The sequence below is a fragment of the Mustela putorius genome, unplaced genomic scaffold (genome assembly GCF_011764305.1).
Source record: "Mustela putorius furo isolate JIRA1106 unplaced genomic scaffold, ASM1176430v1.1 tig00000228_pilon_pilon_pilon, whole genome shotgun sequence".
Lineage (NCBI taxonomy): Eukaryota > Metazoa > Chordata > Mammalia > Carnivora > Mustelidae > Mustela > Mustela putorius.
In genome coordinates this window covers 22,226,315-22,244,953 of record NW_025421322.1, presented here as the reverse complement: position 1 = coordinate 22,244,953, position 18,639 = coordinate 22,226,315, and the positions used below count along the sequence as shown (strand labels likewise).

Sequence of the window (18,639 nt, the reverse complement as noted above, 5' to 3'; positions counted from 1 at the left end):
ACCTCCTCTGGTTTTCCGCCCCTGGTAGGGTAGTACACGACTCTGTATTTTTCCACATTTCCTGGGGCATGGGTCCAGTTAACCATAAAGCTTCTGGCAGTGACTTCAGAAGTAATCAGCTCTGTAGGCGGCCCAACAGTGGCGAGAGCTGAAGCTAAAGTATAGAAATACGTAAAGTGAACCTCTTTCCCAAAATTACTTCTCATAAAGCCTCAGATACTCCATTGGTCAGAAATGATGATTGGTTTTGTGCTACTTCTAAGATTTCGCCTCTAGAGAAATGGATTCAATTATTCATTCCTACATTTTTTCATTGAAACATTTAAGTGCCTATTATGTAGCGATCACTATGCCAGGTCCTGAGGATACACACTTAAATAAGGTAGTCCTTGATGCTAAGAAACTTTCTTAAAGACATTGCTATAGAAGAATTAAACAAACAAACAAACAAACAAACAAAACGAAACCAGAAACACAACACTGATTGAGCATGTGCACATCTACAGGTACTGTCCTGAGCTCTTGAGAAGTATTATTTTAATTCTCAGTAGTTACTGTTGTTGTCCCATTTGGTAGGTGAGAAAACTAAGGCACAATGAAGTCAAATAACTTGACCAAGTCTTACACTTAGTAAATAGTCTTACACGTAGTAGATATTAGCATTGATATTGATACTTGAGTTTTTAATATAAGAGCCTATGTTTTTAAGCATCAGGAGATGCAGTCTCTTTATGGAAGACTTCAATTCAATGAATGGTCAGTATCGAAAAGTCAAAAGAAAAGAAAAGGCAACTAACATATACTGAATGTTCACTATAAGCTAGACACTATGGAAGCACTTTATGTATGTTATTCGCATGTTAAAACAAATGAATATGTAAAAGATTTAGGAAATGTGAAGTTCAAAGTCCTTGAACTTTAGGATTTCTTATCATCTAGGGACTTATCCAAAGTAGCTTTAATAACCTTATTAATGAGGAAAAAACATAGTTACTGAACACTTAACTATGGCCAGGAACTATATTATATGCTCTATCAACAACCCCAGGGAGAGATTTTTTTTTTTTTTTTTTTTTTGTGGGAAAAATTGGTCTCTAAAGTAGTCTCATTAAGAAGCTCAGAGAGGGGCGCCTGGGTGGCTCAGTGGGTTAAAGCCTCTGCCTTCGGCTCAGGTTCTGGGATCAAGCCCCACATCGGGCTCTCTGCTCAGCAGGGAGCCCAGTTCCTCCTCTCTCTCTGCCTGCCTCTCTGCCTACTTGTGATCTCTGTCAAATAAATAAATAAAATCTTAAAAAAAAAAAAAAAAAGAAGCTCAGAGAAATGTATTCAAGAAACTACTGCTTGGCTGTCCAACTTAGTCGCAAGAGATCTGGTCCAGAGAAAGAGGAATGATGGCAGAGATGGAGCCAAATAGAATCATTCCACACCCTGGATACAATAACGGCAGGAAATAAAACCAAATTCTCCAGGGAGGATCTGGATATTACTCTCTTCTCAGATCATATCCCTGTAGACCAGATATAACCTGCTGACTAATGATATCATGAGAGACAAAGGTTAAAAAATACATGATGATTGTGCTTCCAGGAAGACAGAATTGATGTGACTTTCCCCTATTATTTCTGCAAATTCTGAAAATTATGTAATAAAACAAGCATAAGAAGACACTGAAAGAAAGAACAAAGTGTATGGGTGAGGAATTGCAGGACTTAAAGAATGATACAGTGATAAGTCCCCTGAGTTTTCCTTCTACTTCAAATGTCCTAGACATGGAGCTAAAGAATCCAGAATTTATTGACAAGATGACTGGACAGAAAAATTGGCAAGGATGTAGAACTCAACAAAGCCATCAGCCAAAGGGATCTAACCAAATTTACAGAATATTTCATAGGACAATAGCAGAACACACACCCTTTTCAAGCACCCATAGGGCATATAGCAAGATGACCACATCCTGGGCCAGAAAGCAAATCTCAGAAAATCTGAAACAATAAAAGTCACAAATAGTGTGTTCTCTAATGACAGTGAAATCAAACTTAGAAACCAATCACAGAAAGGTAAGAGAAAAACACCCAAACACTTTGAAGTGATAAACAACGACTTCTAAATAATGAAAGGGTCAAAGAAAATAAAACATATTTTGAAATGAAATGAAAATACAACCTATCAAAATTTATGGAGCAAAAAAAATTTTTGTAGAGCATAGCTAAAGCCGTGTGGAGAAAGAAAATTATAGCATTTAACTAATTACATTAGAAAAAGAGGAAACATCACAGTTCAGTAATCCAAGTTCTCATGTCAACAGTCTACAAAAAAAGTATGATCAAGATAATCTCAAAACCAGTAAAAGAAAGAAAATAAGAAAAATAAGGGAAGAAATCAATGAAATTAAAAACAGAAGAGAAACGGAAAAATCAATGTAATCAAGAGCCAGTTCTTTGAAAAAGTTTTGTTTTGTTTTGTTTTAAAAACAAACCTCTAACAAGACTGAGAAAAAAAAAGAGAGAGAGAAGACAATACTTACCAATATCAGGGGAAAAAAACCCACAGACTATCACTACAGACCCTACAGACATCAAATGAATAACAAGGGAATTCTATGAATAACTTTCCACACATATATTCTACAAATTCTATGGAGTGAACCAATTCCTTGAAAAGCAGAAAGTCTCCCCCTCAGATGGGGAATAAGGCAAGGATGTCCATTCTCACTACTCTTATTCAACACAGTACAGGAAATTTCAGCCAGTGAAAGAAGGCAAGAAAATAAAAAGCACAGAAATCAAAAGCAAAGAAATAAAAGTATTCCTATTTGCAAAGGATATGATTTATTGCCTACATAGTAAAATCCCTGAAGATCTAGAGGAAAAATCCTAGAATTAGCAAATTCAAATAATGTCATAGGACACAAAAGAAATATACAAGAATATAATTGTGTTCATATGTGAACACCAAAATTAAAAAAAAAAAAACTAAAATTCCTCAAAATACTCTGGAAAACAGCATGGAGGTTCCTCAAAATGTTGAAAATAGAACTGCCCTATGACCCAGCAATTGCACTATTGGGTATTTACCCTAAAGATACAAATGTAGTGATCCAAAGGGGCACATGCACCCGAATGTTTATAGCAGCAATGTCCACAATAGCCAAACTATGGAAAGAACCTAGATGTCCATCAACAGATGAATGGATCAAGAAGATGTGGTATATATACACAATGGAATACTATGCAGCCATCAAAAGAAATGAAATCTTGCCATTTGCAACAACGTGGATGGAACTAGAGCGTATCATGCTTAGCGAAATACGTCAAGCAGAGAAAGACAACTATCATATGATCTCCCTGATATGAGGAAGTGGTGATACAACATGGAGGCTTAAGTGGGTAGAAGAAGAATAAATGAAACAAGATGGGATTGGGAGGGAGACAAACCATAAGTGACTCTTAATCTCACAAAACAAACTGAGGGTTGCCGGGGGGAGGGGGTTTGGGAGAAGGGGTGGGATTATGGACATTGGGGAGGGTATGTGATTTGGTGAGTGCTGTGAAGTGTGTAAACCTGGTGATTCACAGACCTGTACCCCTGGGGATAAAAATATATGTTTATCAAAAATAAAAAATTAAAAAAAAAATTCCTCAAAATAAAATTAAATACAGAGATGTAAACAGAACAAAACCTGTATGGAATTTGTATCCTAAAAGGTACAAAATGCTGATGAAGATCAAAGGATATGTAAACAAATGGAGGAATTTATCATGTACCAGGACTGGAAGAATCCACGCAGTGAGGATGTCAGATCTTCTATGTTAATATTTGATAATTGAGAATTGAATCAATGCTATTCCTAACAAAATCCCAACAAGATTTTTATGTAAAATAAATATTTCTCTAATGTTTATTTAGAAAGGTAAAGAAAGTGAAATAATGGAAGCAGTTTTCAAATAGAAAAAGCAAATGGGAGAATTCAGTCCATCCAATCTCAAGACTTCTATAGCTACTAGAAATCAAGATTGTAGGGTATTGGAAGAGGGTTAGACTCATAGAACCAACAGAACAGAATAGAGAATCCAGACATAAACCCACACAAATTTGCCCAACTGATACCTGACAAAGATACAAAGCCATCCAATGGCAAAAACAGAGCATTTTCAGGAAGTGGTGCTGGAGTAATTGTATGTTGATAGGCGAAAAAACCCAAAAACCTTGATCTGAACTTAAAATCTTTTACAAAAATTTAACCAAGAACATGGACTTAAATGTAAAACATACAGTTTTTAGAATAAAAATACAGAAGAAAATTTGTAGCATTTATGGCCAAAGAGACTTAATACCTACAAAATGCAAAATTAATAAATTGGACCTAATCAAAATTTAAAACTTTTGCTCTGCAAAAGACCTTGTTAAGAGGATAACAGGCACACTACAGGTTTGGGGAAAATTGTAAAAAAAAAAAAAAACCCACATATCAAAAAGAATTAGTATCTAGCATATAAATGAAGAATTGTCAAAACTTAACAGTTAAAAACTAAACAAACACACATATTCATCTAATTAGAAAATGGGCAAAAGATATGAACAGCCCAAAACCAAATACAGATGTGAAATAAGCATGCACAAAAGATGTCCAATTTCATTAGCCATCAAGGAAATGCACATTCAAACCACAGTGAGATACCACTACATATCTATCAGAATGCCTAAAAGAAAATGTAGTAACAACGGTAAATACTGGTGACAATGCACAGAAACAGAATCACACACATATGTTGCTGGTGGGAAGGCAGACTGCTGCAGCCTCCCTGGAAAACAGTGTGGCAGTTTTGTAACAGTAAGTGAAGCATGCTGCTACAATGTGATACAGTAATCTTGTGTTTGGGGTAATTATCCCAGGGTCATTATCACAGTAACATGAAAACTTACTTTCTTGCAAGAACCTATACATGAACATTCATAACAGATTTTTTTGTAACAGCCAAAAATGAAAACTCAGATGTCTTCCTTACTTTTTTTAATAATTTTATTTTATTTTAATTCCATTAATTCACATATACTGTATTATTAGTTTCAGAGGAAGAATTTAGGGATTCGTCAGTTGCATGTAATGCCCACTGCCCATTCCATCATGTGCTCTCCTTCATACCCATCACCCAGTTACCCCGTTTCCCTACCTACCTCCCCTCCAGCAGTCCTCGTTGTGTTCCTACAGTTAAGCGTCTCTCATGCTTTGTCTCCGTCTCTGATTTCATTTTATTTTTGTTTTTCCCTCCATTCCCCTAGGGTCCTCTGTTTTGTTTCCTAAATTCCACTAATGAGTGAAATCATAAGATACAGTGTTTCCCTGTATCCTCCCAATGTGTTCATGGCTAAGCGGACTGTGGTTTGTCCATAGCATGGAATATGGTACAGCAGTAAAAAGGAAAAAAGCTACTAATACATGTAACAAGTAGGATGAATTGCCAGGAAATCATCCTGAATTAAAAAGTCAGTCCTCAAAGATGATATACCACATAATTCCATCCACATCATATTTTCAAAATAGAAACTATGTAGAGAGGGAGCACTGATGAGTGGTTGTCTGGGGTGAGGGAGAGGCTGTGGGGAGAAATAAGTGAATGCGGCCATAAGAGGACAAAAGGCACGATTTCCATGATGGAATTCTGTACTTCAGCTCTCAGTTCCCGCATCTGCCTGGGATATCGTACTGGAGTTTTGCAATATGTCACCATTAAGGGGAACTGGTAAAGCAGACATGATCTTTCTCTATCTTACTCCTTACAACTTTACATGAATGTATAATTACCTCAAATCCCAAAGTGCAGTTAAAAACAAACACCCGTGATGGTCTAAATCTGACACCACGGAGACAACGATCTGGTGGTTCCACTATTCCTTCCTCGGTGGGGCTGCTAGTATATTCCCTTTCTAAGCTGATGATTCACATCTTAGGGGGCCAAAGGGCTCTGTTTAGAAAGTCATCACGAAAAAGGATCAGAATTTTCATAATCCACGACAGACTCTTGGGCAGAGTAATACCCACATCCCAGAACGACCGTGTTCGTTTCCTTGCTTTACCTTTGATTTCTCTGTCCTGTTCTTCCACCCGGGAGCAGACGGTCCTCGTCAGGCTCTCCACGACTGTGTGCATCAGGTCAAACTCGGCCACATTGTACACGTGAGTGCTGTCCGGCTCAGAGGCGATCTCCCGCAGCTCGTTCTCGTCCGCGTTTTTCACCCCTTGCATTGAGGACAACAGGGAGGGTGGTGACACTCGTGCCCCCTTTGAGAAACCAACCTCCGTGAGCCTGCCCTGAGCCCATTATCACCCCCCAGCAATTGAAGCATCTTCTACTTCACATTGTTAGTTGTTTTCTTAAAAACCACCTTCAGCCATCACTTTTAAGTGATTGCATCCTAATTCCGTTCAGTGAATCTTAACAGGAAGATGCATTAATGAAACTAACTTCTGTCTTGCGTGAAGAGGGCAGAAGCAATAGTAATTAATCCAGCATTCTAAACTATCAACCCCTTGGGTTTCAATTGCTAGAAAATAACTTACTTAAATTAAGAGCTACTTTTAGAATAAAAATTATAAATACAAAAGTATTGTTATTACTATATATGGTATTATTTTATAGCATTAAGAGGAAGCTTGGGAAAGATTCTTTAATATATTCACGTACAAGGGGCTGACTCGTAACACACAATTTGGCTAAATGAAAATAGGGAAGCTCTGTTTCTCCCACAATCTCTGTGGAATTCCATTGCTGTAAGTGGAGCACAATGCTGGGTGTTTGGAAGGCAGCAGGGAACCGAGTGAGACAGAAAGTTCTCAGCTCCCATGCAATGTTCCCAATCTATCTTAGCCATGGATGCTAACACTCAGAGTGAACCCACTACACCCCAGGAACTATGGTATATGTATGTGTGTGTGTATATATATATATATATATATATATATATATATATATATATATGGAGACATTTAACATTTAATCCCCATATATATATAGAGAGAGAGAGACATTTAACATTTAATCCCCACAACCAACCCTACGAGTCTGGCACTGCCATCTCCCCCACTATATCATCAGTAGGTGTTGCACAGAGAGGTAGATTAACTTCCTCAAGGAAACCCACAGGAAGTGTACAGCTGGGATTCCCACCAGGTAGTTGAGATCCAAAGTCATAGGCTCTTAACTAGTACATCATGTCACCTCTCAGAAGATTGCAAATTAAAATGAGTAAGTGAAATTATAAACAGAAAAGGAAGGCACAAGGTTGGGTTTTATGGGTGTGGAGGTAGATTTCTCTTCCCCAGGCTTCAGAAACAAGGAGCCTTTCTTTATAAATCCGTCATCACAATCATCTAAGGGTATTTTTTTTTAAAGGTACTGTGGAGGCAGGGAAGGGAGATTACCCAGGGCAACATGAATGACTTCTCAGATGCCTGCCTGTACCATTTGATTTATCTTCCAACCCCAACATATTAAGTGACAAAGTCTGAGTTGTTTCTGAACCATGTGCTTTAGGGGGTTATAAGAATAATAAATACTAATGATTTCCAGGTAATTTCCAGAGAAAAAGTCCAAATTACATCTGTGGGTTCACTTCAAATTTTGTTTAAAAACTCATCCATTTATTATCAACAGGACCACAGAATGGAAACAAAACACATAAATTAATCCCATTAGTCATCTAAAAAGATTTCCTCCATTGGACAAAAGGATAGTAAAATAAAAAATAAAAATTAGATCAATTTCTCTGATGTTTCTTGCCTGAAGGACTTCAACAAAAGCTTCTAACATGTACAGCGGGATCAGTGTCCACAGGCACAAAAAGCACCAAGTACAAGAAGAGACAATGAACTTAATGTCAATAATGCCTTTGATGGCTTTTAGGTAAAACCAATGATTTTGTATTCATATAAGAATATTCTAAGAAAAAATGCCCCCTAACAACAACGACAACAACAAAAACTATATTCTAGGGAAGGTAGCCCGAAATGTCTATTATCTCTTTCTCATCTTTCCAAACTAAATAGTGTGTAGTAAACAGCTTGGAAAAGAGAAGAAAAGGTCATCATGACTGGGAAGGAATTTCTTCTCTAAGGATTTTGCCTTCCTCATCTTCGTGTCCCAGCACCCACCACAACACAGGGCGTAGACCATAGAAGCACAAACTTCTTGAATGGAACCCTCTATAAACCACATTTCCAGGAGAAAATCTAGGAACAGATCAGACGAATTGTTTCCAGTTGGGGGTTTCTGTTTGGTTTTGTTCTGTTTTGTTTCAGTTGGTCTCTACAGTAAAAGATCTTACTGCCAAAGAAACTGTAAACATTTTCATCGAGAGCCAAGTTGCATCATCTAAATGTTTTTGCTGTTAGTTATGCTGAATGTGTGCCCCATGTATCCTTTCCACAAGAAGGATACCTTATAAAGAGTTCATCTCAAAGAAATAATACTGCGTATCTAGAACTTTATGCTTTCTAAGTAGCTCCAGGACCTGAATTCCTTGAAAACGATAAACTGGTTTCTCCCTATACTACTAGAGAAGGGACTGCTAAAAGCAATATTAAAGAGAAAGTCCTGGGGTATCTGGGTGGCTCAGTGGGTTAGGCATCCTATCTGGGACTCTTGGTTTCAACTCAGGTCATGATCTCGGGGTCACGATCTCAGGATTGTGAGGTCAAGCCCCGAGTCGGGCTCTGTGCTCAGCAAGGAGTCTGCTTGAGATTCTCTCCCTCTCCCTCTGCTCCTCCCCCCGCCCAAATAAATAAATAAATCTTTACCCAAAAAAGAGAAGAAGTCCTCACTAATTGAAAGATAAAAAACATGTACCTAACCTTTGCATGCTACTTTCTGCTTTTCACAACAATTGATGAATGGGGTCTCACCCAGAGATCCTCATGCTATAGGGCACGTATAACATAGAGGTAGGTGTAAGGTACGTGAAAGTTACCATCGCCTCCATCTTACATGTAATGAAGCTGGGCTCAGATCAAAGGACTGGCTACGACTAGAGTCAGGACTAGAAACTGTCCAGGTCCCCTGAATTTCAATGAAGTGCACTCAGCATTACATATTCTTTTAACTGGTTGGGTGTCTGTGCCCGTAACTGAAGTAGGACCATGAATAGCACATACCTATGGCAAAGAGTTCAACACCAGATTCACGGAGGTTTCTAGATGGTGGGATAATATCATCTTGGGACTTTCCATCTGTGATCAAAATGCCGATTTTGGACACTCCGGTCCTTGATCCTGCTTCTGGTTTAAAGCTATTTTCAAAAATGTAGCTCAAAGCAAGACCTGGGAGAAAATAAGAAAAAAATGAACACAAACTAATCACCTCTAATAAAAAGTCTTCCAGTTCTAAAAAATGTAATCACAACATGAGTGACTTATTGAGCTAAAAGTTTATTAGTTATGAATTTTCATCTTTAGTTTTTGAAATGACCTTTTTCTTGACAGATCTGATGAAAGCTCAAAAATCCATCAGAATAGAGATAATATGAAAAACTGAACAGTCCATCATTTCAGAAACGAGCATTTATAAGGAACATTAAGTTCCTGGCCAAATGATGTTGACAGATCTGTGTACAAGAAAATGTAAACCTTAATAATTTAGGATGAAGCAGGAATACCTACACAGAAGCAACAACCCCAAATATTACCAAAAATTTGTTTACAATGGCCTAAAGAACCAAAAATTCTCTCTCTTTTTTTAGGGATAGTGGAAGCAGATTCAAAATGATCACCAAATTCCTTCCTTTTGATCATGGCACTTTTCATCCAGGAAAAAAAAAAAAAGAAGGCTGCAATATTGTTCTAAGATTTGCGTTTAATGAAGTTTTTTTTTTGTTGTATTAACAAAAAGATTATGCCTCAAACTGGCAAAGCAATTATCAAGATTCCCATGGTTTTGTTAAAAATCAATGATAGTGTTGTTACTGTTTAAAATGAGCAGCTGCCTTGTATACCTACAGAAGAAAAGATCAGGTACTAAGGTTAAATCCTATGACAACCCATTGTGGCTGGAAAAATTGTAATCTAAATATTCTTACAGTCTTTGTTTACCAAAAATACGGTGATCCAAGGATCCATAAATATTTTTATGATAACTACTGATTGCAGAATAAGGGCAAAGAAAATACTTTCCTTGAAAATAAAGAAGTAGAAATTTGTTTTCATTTAAATGATGGGGTGGCTAGGGGCACCTGGGTGGCTCATTGGTTCACTGTCCAACTCTTAATTTCGGCTCAGGTCATGATCTCAGGGTCGCAGGATCATGCCCCACATCAGGCTCCATGCTAAATAAAAAGCCTGTTTAAGATCCCTTCTCTTGGGGCACCTGGGTGGCTCAGTGGCTTAAAGCCTCTGTCTTTGGCTCATGTCATGATCCCAGGGTCCTGGGATCGAGCCCCGCATCAGGCTCTCTGCTCAGCAGGGAGCCTCCTTCCCTCTCTCTCTCTGCCTGCCTCTCTGCCTACCTGTGATCTCCCTGTCAAATAAATAAATGAAATCTTAAAAAAAAATTCCCTCCTCTCCCTCTCTCTCTGCCCCTTCCTCCCCTCGAGCTTGCGTGCATGCTCTCTCTCTCTCTCCCCAAAGTAAATAAATAAAATCTTTTTAAAAAATTAAATAATTAGTTAAAAAAATAAGTGAGGGGGTGGCTAGAGGAGAAAGCAGGTAAAAAGAGGAAAATGAACTGGCAGAAGCTAAGACCGCCACAGCTAAGACAGTCCCCAAACACTCTCAGCCTCAGCTTCGCTCCATCTCCTCCTGGCCTAGCCAAGCCCTTCTGGGGGACATTCATGTAGCAAAAGGAATGGCGTGTCTGGGTCTTAATTCTTAAGGCTGAGTTTCAGAAAAGAGTCACCTAGGAATTCCAGATTTTAGTTGAGTTTTAAAATACTATGCCAAGTCTTACAAAGTGGCAGAATGAAGAAATGAAATGAATCTTTGGGGAAGATAAGTTGCTAAAAACACGAACTGAATGAAACATACCTGTTAGTGTATTTCCTCCTTTATAGGGTAGATTTCGGACCGCTTCGATGACCTCATCTTTTGTGCTAAAGGCATTCAAGTGCCATTCTATTCTGGGGTCGCCGCTATACTGTGCAAGACCTGGTAAAAAAGATGAGACAGCCCACCCAGAAATGAGGGATTACTCAAAGATCTAGTGAATTATTTGTGAAACCAGAATAATAAAGGGCTTGATCTTTATAACAATTCTTTCTCTGCTTCACTATATATTTTCAAAAAGAATTCTTGGCATCAATTTCAGGAATTAGTTTGGACATATCTTGGGGCAGGAGGAATGTACATATTTTCTAGCCATTTAGAAGTGAGCACCTAATTAGGTACTTAGTACTTAAAAAACAAATCTGATTATATTTGTAGATAAAAGATCTAGATTTACTGGTTCATTTTTATCCTCAAAGGAATGATTTTGATTAGTGGCTATATAAAAGTGAAACTATGAGACTCTATATGATAAAGCCATAGATTTATAACTTTTTTTGATCTTAGCTAGCACTAACTTGGCAAAGATTATTTGTACTATAAAGCTACTTCCAATTTCCAATTTTCTTAGTTCAAAATTCCACTGGATTCCACTGTTTCTTTTAAATAAAAAGAAAACTTCTACCTGAAAAAATCCTTAAACCAGTTGCAACTTTAAAAGTTATTATTATTACGAGGCAGAGAAGATTTTGACATTTTTGAAAATTAAAATGTGTTCAATAATTAGCCAAATGACAGCATTATTCAGCGTAAATTAGCAGGAACAGATATTTATTGATCCAAACTTGTGCTCTTAGGAATATCACCATAGCTCCAACCCTGTAATTCTAGAAGCTGCTCTCTAAAGTTTTTTGAAATCTCTTATGAAGCTTATCTACATTGACAGCTGACTTGGGCTAGTAACAGAACATGTACCAATTCGTGTCTTCTCTGAGCCCACGTTGAAGGCTGTCACCAGGTTTTCCAGGAAAAGTCGAACCAGTCTGAAGTTGAATCTGCCAATACTCCACGAACCATCAACCAGGATCACAATATCAGCAATTGCTGGAGTTTCACAGAAAAACTTCACTTCTGCAAAACACAACCCAGAAAAATACCTGTATCACTGCTGGCACTTAAAAAAAAAAAGTGATTCTATTTTATATCTTTCTGATAACTTCATGCTAATAATACAAGAAAGTCCCTATTAAAGCAACGGTGTTTTTACAATGTTTCCCTTAAATTCATTCTTCCTAGGGAAAAAAAAAATGTGGTAACAGCTGGCAGCAGAGGGAGTGTTCTGGAAATAGTTAGCAAAACACTGGCAGGTTCACACCGTTCTGGCAACTCAAGCCTTCTGTGTGTTTTAGAGAGTAGTGTCTGCGAAAAATCATCCAGCTCTGGGCTTTGGCCTGTAGATTCTTTCCAGGAAAGGTCTTAGCAACCAGTGTGAGGGAGTCAGCAGAGGTGGGACGATGGCCAGAAGGCAGAGAGGCAGCTCTCCTGTTCTAATAAGTTACCCTGGTGGAAGCGATAGAACAGAAATAGGGGCTTCCTGAATCCAAGGAAAAGTCACAGCCATGCATTTAATCTAGGAAAGGTACCCAGCGTGATGGGATGAGCACTGGGTGTTACATGCAACTGATGAACTACTGAACTCCATCTCCAAACTAATGATGTACCCTAGGGTGGCTAATTGAAAGTGAGTAAAAATTAAAGAAAAGAAAGGTACACAGACCTTGGCTAAAGTAGGAAGGGTTTGTGGAAGAAGAAAATTAGGAAAGGGTTTCCCCATATTCAAATTCTTTTGCATACTGTATCTCTCTATGACAATAAGACTTTGTCCCTAAAAATCATTTAGTAATTGATTCTTGAAATGGCCCAATTAGGCTGTAGAATAAGGTGCTAGAAAAAGAGGCCCAGAAGCCAGCGTGGTACTACCCTAAGCTTTACCCTTAGAGAAAGTCTTAGCTGGAGTGATCTTGGCAACAAAAGAAGAAGCTGTCTGATGAAGGGTAGGTCTGGGCTTGACTCGGTGTCACCCAGAGCCAAGATACTAAAATATTCTTAATGTATTTCAGAACCTTTAGAATTCTGCAGTATTGTTAGTACCTTTGGTGACAGTGTTTATACTCTAGTTTGTGCTTCCAAACGGGCTACTGAACTCTGCTCAGTGTTCATATTCGGACTACTGATCATGAAGACTGTGTGTGTTTCTTTGGGTCCATGTCCACTTCTTGAAACTGACCAACTAATTCCTATCTCATTTGTTTCCTAACATTAAAATGATAATAAAACAATATTTGAAATGCAATGTTGTTATTATAATGGGACCAAAACATGGAAGTGTTTATGAATAAATTGAATCAATTTTTCCCCCAGGGGAAAAATAATCAACCTACTATGGTTGGAGTAGGAAATTCAATAGATGCCCCTGAACCTACCAGGCCACATTACTCTAAAAAAATCTTGTGTTTTTTTTTTTTTCCTCCCTTAGACATAAATATGCGTGGAATACTTAGATCCTTTTACCAGAAGGAAAAAAAATGTACTTGCCAATGAAATAATCAGATACTCATTATGGGAGCTAAAGAGTACTGTTCAATGAATCCAAAGTTTACATATTACATTTTTGGGCACCAAATCTCCCTTCTTTAATAATAAAATACAAAGCCACTACACTGACGTATTCTAAAACAGAATGATTGCAAGAAGTCACGGGATAAAAATTAATTTGGTTTTTGGAAATAATCAGGGAAAATTGAAGTCTTTTGAAACTTTAAGAATCTATTTCTCTCAGTGTTTATGGGGGAAAACTTACTGCAAATGGAGAGTTCTTTTCTTTCTTTTCCAAAACTATTGGGGAGATACTGTTTCACTTTTTAATAAATTGTTTGAGTGCATCGTAGATAAGGTCTTAGAAAAGGAACCATTTCTCCATGCTTATTTTGAAGAGGACTATGAAAACTGATATTTTATGTGAGAGCAAAAATAAATGAGTTCCACCAAAATGCAGCAATTGGGATGACTCTTGGCAACACACCACTCTTTGGTAGGTAGCGATATTTGGTGGGGGGAAATAGGAATCCCAGAAAATTATTAGTAGTACGATATCTTTTTATAAAAGTAAAATAATTAATATAAAAGTACTCCCTTTTTTAGAAATATATATGGGCATTATAGATCTAGAAGGGGGAGTTGGGTGATGAAGATAGAGTCCAAGACCATGGTTGTCTTGGGTGAGAAGAACCAAGGAATTGGCGTGGCAGTAAAACCCTCTGGTGATATGTGGGTTGTGGGCAAAGTCTTAGCTTTTCTGGGAAACAGAGGGGTTTGAGTGATCATTATGCTATTAAAAATGACGGGGGGGGGTGGGAGGTTGGGGTACCAGCTGGTGGGTATTACAGAGGGCACGGATTGCATGGAGCACTGGGTGTGGTAAAAAATAATGAATACTGTTATGCTGAAAATAAATAACAAATAAATTTTTAAAAAATTTAAAAAATAACAAATTAGATAACTAATCAAAAATAATCCTACTTGGAATGCAGAAAATATTGACTAGAAAAATAATTTCAGTGTTTACGTCATACAACTTTAACAACAAACCTTAAAACACGGTACCATTCCCCACATACTTCATTTGAAATTAAGGCCTCTGTGTGCCCTGTCTTCTAACTAAAGCCCAGTATCTGTTATATCAGCAGAAAGATGCAGTTTTTAAGATATTGTTGGATTTCGGAAGTCAAAATATATCATTGGTTTTGCATTTCAAAGCTTGATTTCTCTTCAAGATTAGTGCACACACACTTGCGAACTGTGGAAACAGCATTTTTTTTTTTTTAAATGCCCTAAACTCTGATCATTAGCTCTAAGGTCTATACAAACTCAGGGATGCTCAAGGCTATTGCCCACTGTAGCAGGCACAAATGCAGCATGTCCAGCCCCACTAAGATTTAGCATAGGCGGAACAAACTGTGTGTATGGTTTGTGCCGGGCATATCCTGCCAAGTGTGTTTGTGCCCAAGGCAGACCAATGTTCAAACACCTGGGACAAGAGGTAGTTTTAAAGTTGCCATGTTCAAGTTCAATAATCACACATCTCAAACATGACTCCAGCTGCTCTAGTGAATCTTTTAAAATATATATTCAATTTTCATCAATTTTGAGTGTCTTCTGGGTATCTGGGTAGCTCAATCAGTTAAGAGTCTGCCTTTGGCTCAGGTCATGATCTCAGGGTCCTGAGATCGAGTCCCACATTGGACTCTTTGCTCAGTGGGGAGCCTGATTCTCCCTATCCTCCCCGGCTCCTGTCCTCTGTTGCTATCTCTGTCTCTCTCTCAAATAAATAAAAAATATCTTCTAAAAAATAATAATTTTGGAGTATATTCAAATCTTATTGAAAGTGAGAGCCCAGATACAGCACTGATGACAAGTGATACCTCCTTCTACTAGAAAATAGTTACCCTGTGTCTGCAGAGAGGGACCACTCAGAAAAACAACAACAACAACAACAACAACAAAACAAAAAAGCAAAGAAACCTAATGTTTAATCTTAAAATGTGTTAAAGAATCAAGTGGTAGAAAACCAGATACATCTGGGAGCCCAGATAAATGTCATGTAAAATTCTGTAGCCAATTATATTTTTTAAATGCATTTTTTTTTAGATTTTATTTATTTATTTGACAGACAGAGATCACAAGCAGGCAGAGAGGCAGGCCGAGAGAGAGGAGGAAGCAGGCTCCCTGCTGAGCAGAGAGCCCGATGCAGGACTCGATCCCAGGACCCTGAGACCATGACCCGAGCCGAAGGCAGCGGCTTAACCCACTGAGCCACCCAGGTGCCCTTTAAATGCATTTAAAAGGGATAAGTACATGTCCACATTAACCAAGCTATGGGAAGAGCCCAGATGTCCAACCACAGATGAATGGACAAAGAAGACGTGGTCTATGTATACAATGGAATACTACTCAGCCATAAAAAAAAAAGAAATCTTGCTATTTGAGATGGTGTGGATGGAACTGGGGAGTATTATGATAAGCAAAAACAAGTTAGGTGGAGAAAAACAAACATCATATAATTTCACTCATACGTGGAATTTAAGAAACAGAACAGATGAACACAGAGGAAGGAAAGGAAAAATTAAACAAGATGAAAACAGAGAAGGAGATAAACCATAAGAGACTGTTAACTACAGGGAACAAGCTGAGGGTTGCTGGAGGGGAGGTGGGGGAGGGATGGGGGTAACTGGGTGATGGCCATGAAGGTGGGTACTTGATGGAATGAGCACTGGGTGTTATACGTCACTGATGAATCACTAAATTCTACCTCTGAAACTAATAATATAGTATATGTTAATCAAATTGAATTTAAATAAAAGACCACCCACAAAAAAACATGAAATTCCACAGTTTTGCTAGTTATCAAGCTGCAAATCAGCCTAGCGGTCAAATATGACTGTGAGTTCTTAAAATCAAATGATAAACAGTTTATTGATAAAATAAAAACAAATAAATAAATAGTGGTAAAATACAAATAAATAAATAGATAAATAAATGGGATGTACATATCCTTTCATTGTTAAAACAGTATTCTGTAATTAATTACGGTAAGAAAATAAATCTTTCTAGCCCTCCGTATTGTATTTAACGTTAAAGCCAAGGAGCAGAGAAAATGATTTCTTGAATGGTATTTTAATTCAGCTCTTTGCTTAACTATGGACTTATCTAAAATGCAATTCTGAAAATGCAGGGAGTGTAAGGGAAAAAAAAAAAAAAAAAAAGGAAAAGCTCAGCAGCTGATGGCAAGCAAAGGAAAGCACCCAGCCTGTGGGTTAGGTCACTAGCCTAACACTGAGGTCACAGATGGCATCAGAAGGAGCAGCTCCCGGAAACCAATGATGCCCTATCTGAAAGTTATATCCATCATGGCATTCAGTGTTAAACCCTCCATGCTCATGTATGTTTCAGATCCCACAAGAGCTCTAGGACACAGGTACTATTTTTATTGGTCCCACTTCCAGCCAAAAAGTATGCTGTACATAGATTGAGTGATTTGCCTAAGAGGTCATACACTGAAGAAATGTCAAGGCTGGGGTTTGAGCCCCAGCATCGTATCTTTAAAATCTAAGCTTTTAGGGGTGCCTAGGTAGCTCAGCCATTAAAAGACAGACTCTTGATTTCAGCTCTGGTCATGATCTCATGGTCTCTGGAGATGGAGCCCCACATTGGGCTCTGTGCTCAGCGGGGAGTCTGCTTGAGATCCTCCCTCCCTTTGGGCGCCTGGGTGTCTCAGTCAGTTAAGCATCTGCCTTTGGCTCAGGTCATGATCTCAGGGTCCTGGGATTGAGCCCAACCTCAGGTTCCCTGGTCGGCAGGGAGTCTGCTTCTCCCTCTCTCTCTCTGACCATCCCCCAGCTCATTCTCACTCCCCCCACCCCAAAATAAATAAATAAAATATATTTTTAAAAAATCTCTCTCTCTCTCCTTCTGCCCTTCCACTCCATGTTCTCTCTCTCTCAAAAATAAAAAAATAAAAATCTTAAAAAAATAAAATCTAAGCTTTCAGCCAAAAGGCTGTATAGACTTCTTAAAAAGAGAGAGAGATTGATTTCATTTATTTATGTTGAAGAGAGACAGCACATGTTGGGGAAGAGGCAGAGGGAGGGGGATTTGAAGCCGACCCCCTGCTGAGTGTGGAGCTCCCTCTCAGGACCTGAGATCACATCCCAAGCTGAGATCAAGAATCAGAGGCTTAACTGACCGAGTCACCCACAAGGCCAGTGGGCTCCACAGACGTCTGTAAGGCCCTCTACATCATACGAATTTAGAAAGCAGAGGAAAGAGTCTCCAGTGTGAAGGGGCATCCCCACAGAACTGGCCCCTGCTGTGACCACCACAGCTAGTATGTTTTATTTGCAAGCATTTAATTGTCTGTCTAAAACGTTCCCCCTTCCCAATATAATACACTTAGTACTTAAATAGCCAATGCAAAAAGAATCTCTTTAACAGCAATTTTATACCAATTTTACTGTGCTATTGACATCCTGAGAGAATTTTGTGTTGAAAACACAAGTTAATTCAAGTACCCCTACCTGTCCACAGAGGCTTTGCTCCAGGCCAGTTCCTCCAGAACCAAGCAGCAGAACTGAACCCTTCCTAACCACCCCTGCCCCAGGGTTCTTAATAAAAGCTTTTCAGTGGGTCACCAAAAAACAAACAAAAACAAAAACAAACCTCCTCAATCAGTATAAATCAGTCTACTCTAAACTTATTTATTAATTTGATATTATGAGACTAATTTTCTGGATAACATTTACTTATTTATAAATTTGTATTTAATATTTTCTGTATACCAAGCACTGTTCTGGGCACTCAGGAACACAGCAAAGTTCTTGCCTCCCTGCTGCTTAAATTCTTAGTAAGAGGAAACACGGTCTAGCAAAACCATGTAAGTTCAGATTTTTTAAAGTGCTTTATAAAAATAAACATAATGATATAAAGAGTAATTGTGTATGGGTGGAGGGAGTGATACTTTGGTGAGAATGACATGAAATTACCAAATCAAAAGTCTTCCTTTTAAACCATATTATTCCTTTTATTCTAATAGCATAACAAAAGCAGACTTTTCC

General features: G+C 38.2%; 1 protein-coding gene across 2 annotated transcripts in view; it reads right to left on the bottom strand.

Moving 5' to 3' along the window:
• The window catches only part of COL14A1 (collagen type XIV alpha 1 chain), a 218,535-nt gene that overhangs the window by 143,343 nt on the left and 56,553 nt on the right, over positions 1-18,639 (bottom strand). For both annotated transcript variants that reach the window (XM_004743496.3, XM_004743494.3), the window contains exons 6-10: positions 11,945-12,100; positions 11,012-11,131; positions 9,149-9,313; positions 6,076-6,237; positions 3-154 (exon numbers count right to left, since the gene is read on the bottom strand). In XM_004743496.3, the coding sequence (XP_004743553.2) occupies positions 3-154; positions 6,076-6,237; positions 9,149-9,313; positions 11,012-11,131; positions 11,945-12,100 (755 nt within the window). The remainder of the gene's footprint in view (positions 1-2; positions 155-6,075; positions 6,238-9,148; positions 9,314-11,011; positions 11,132-11,944; positions 12,101-18,639) is intronic.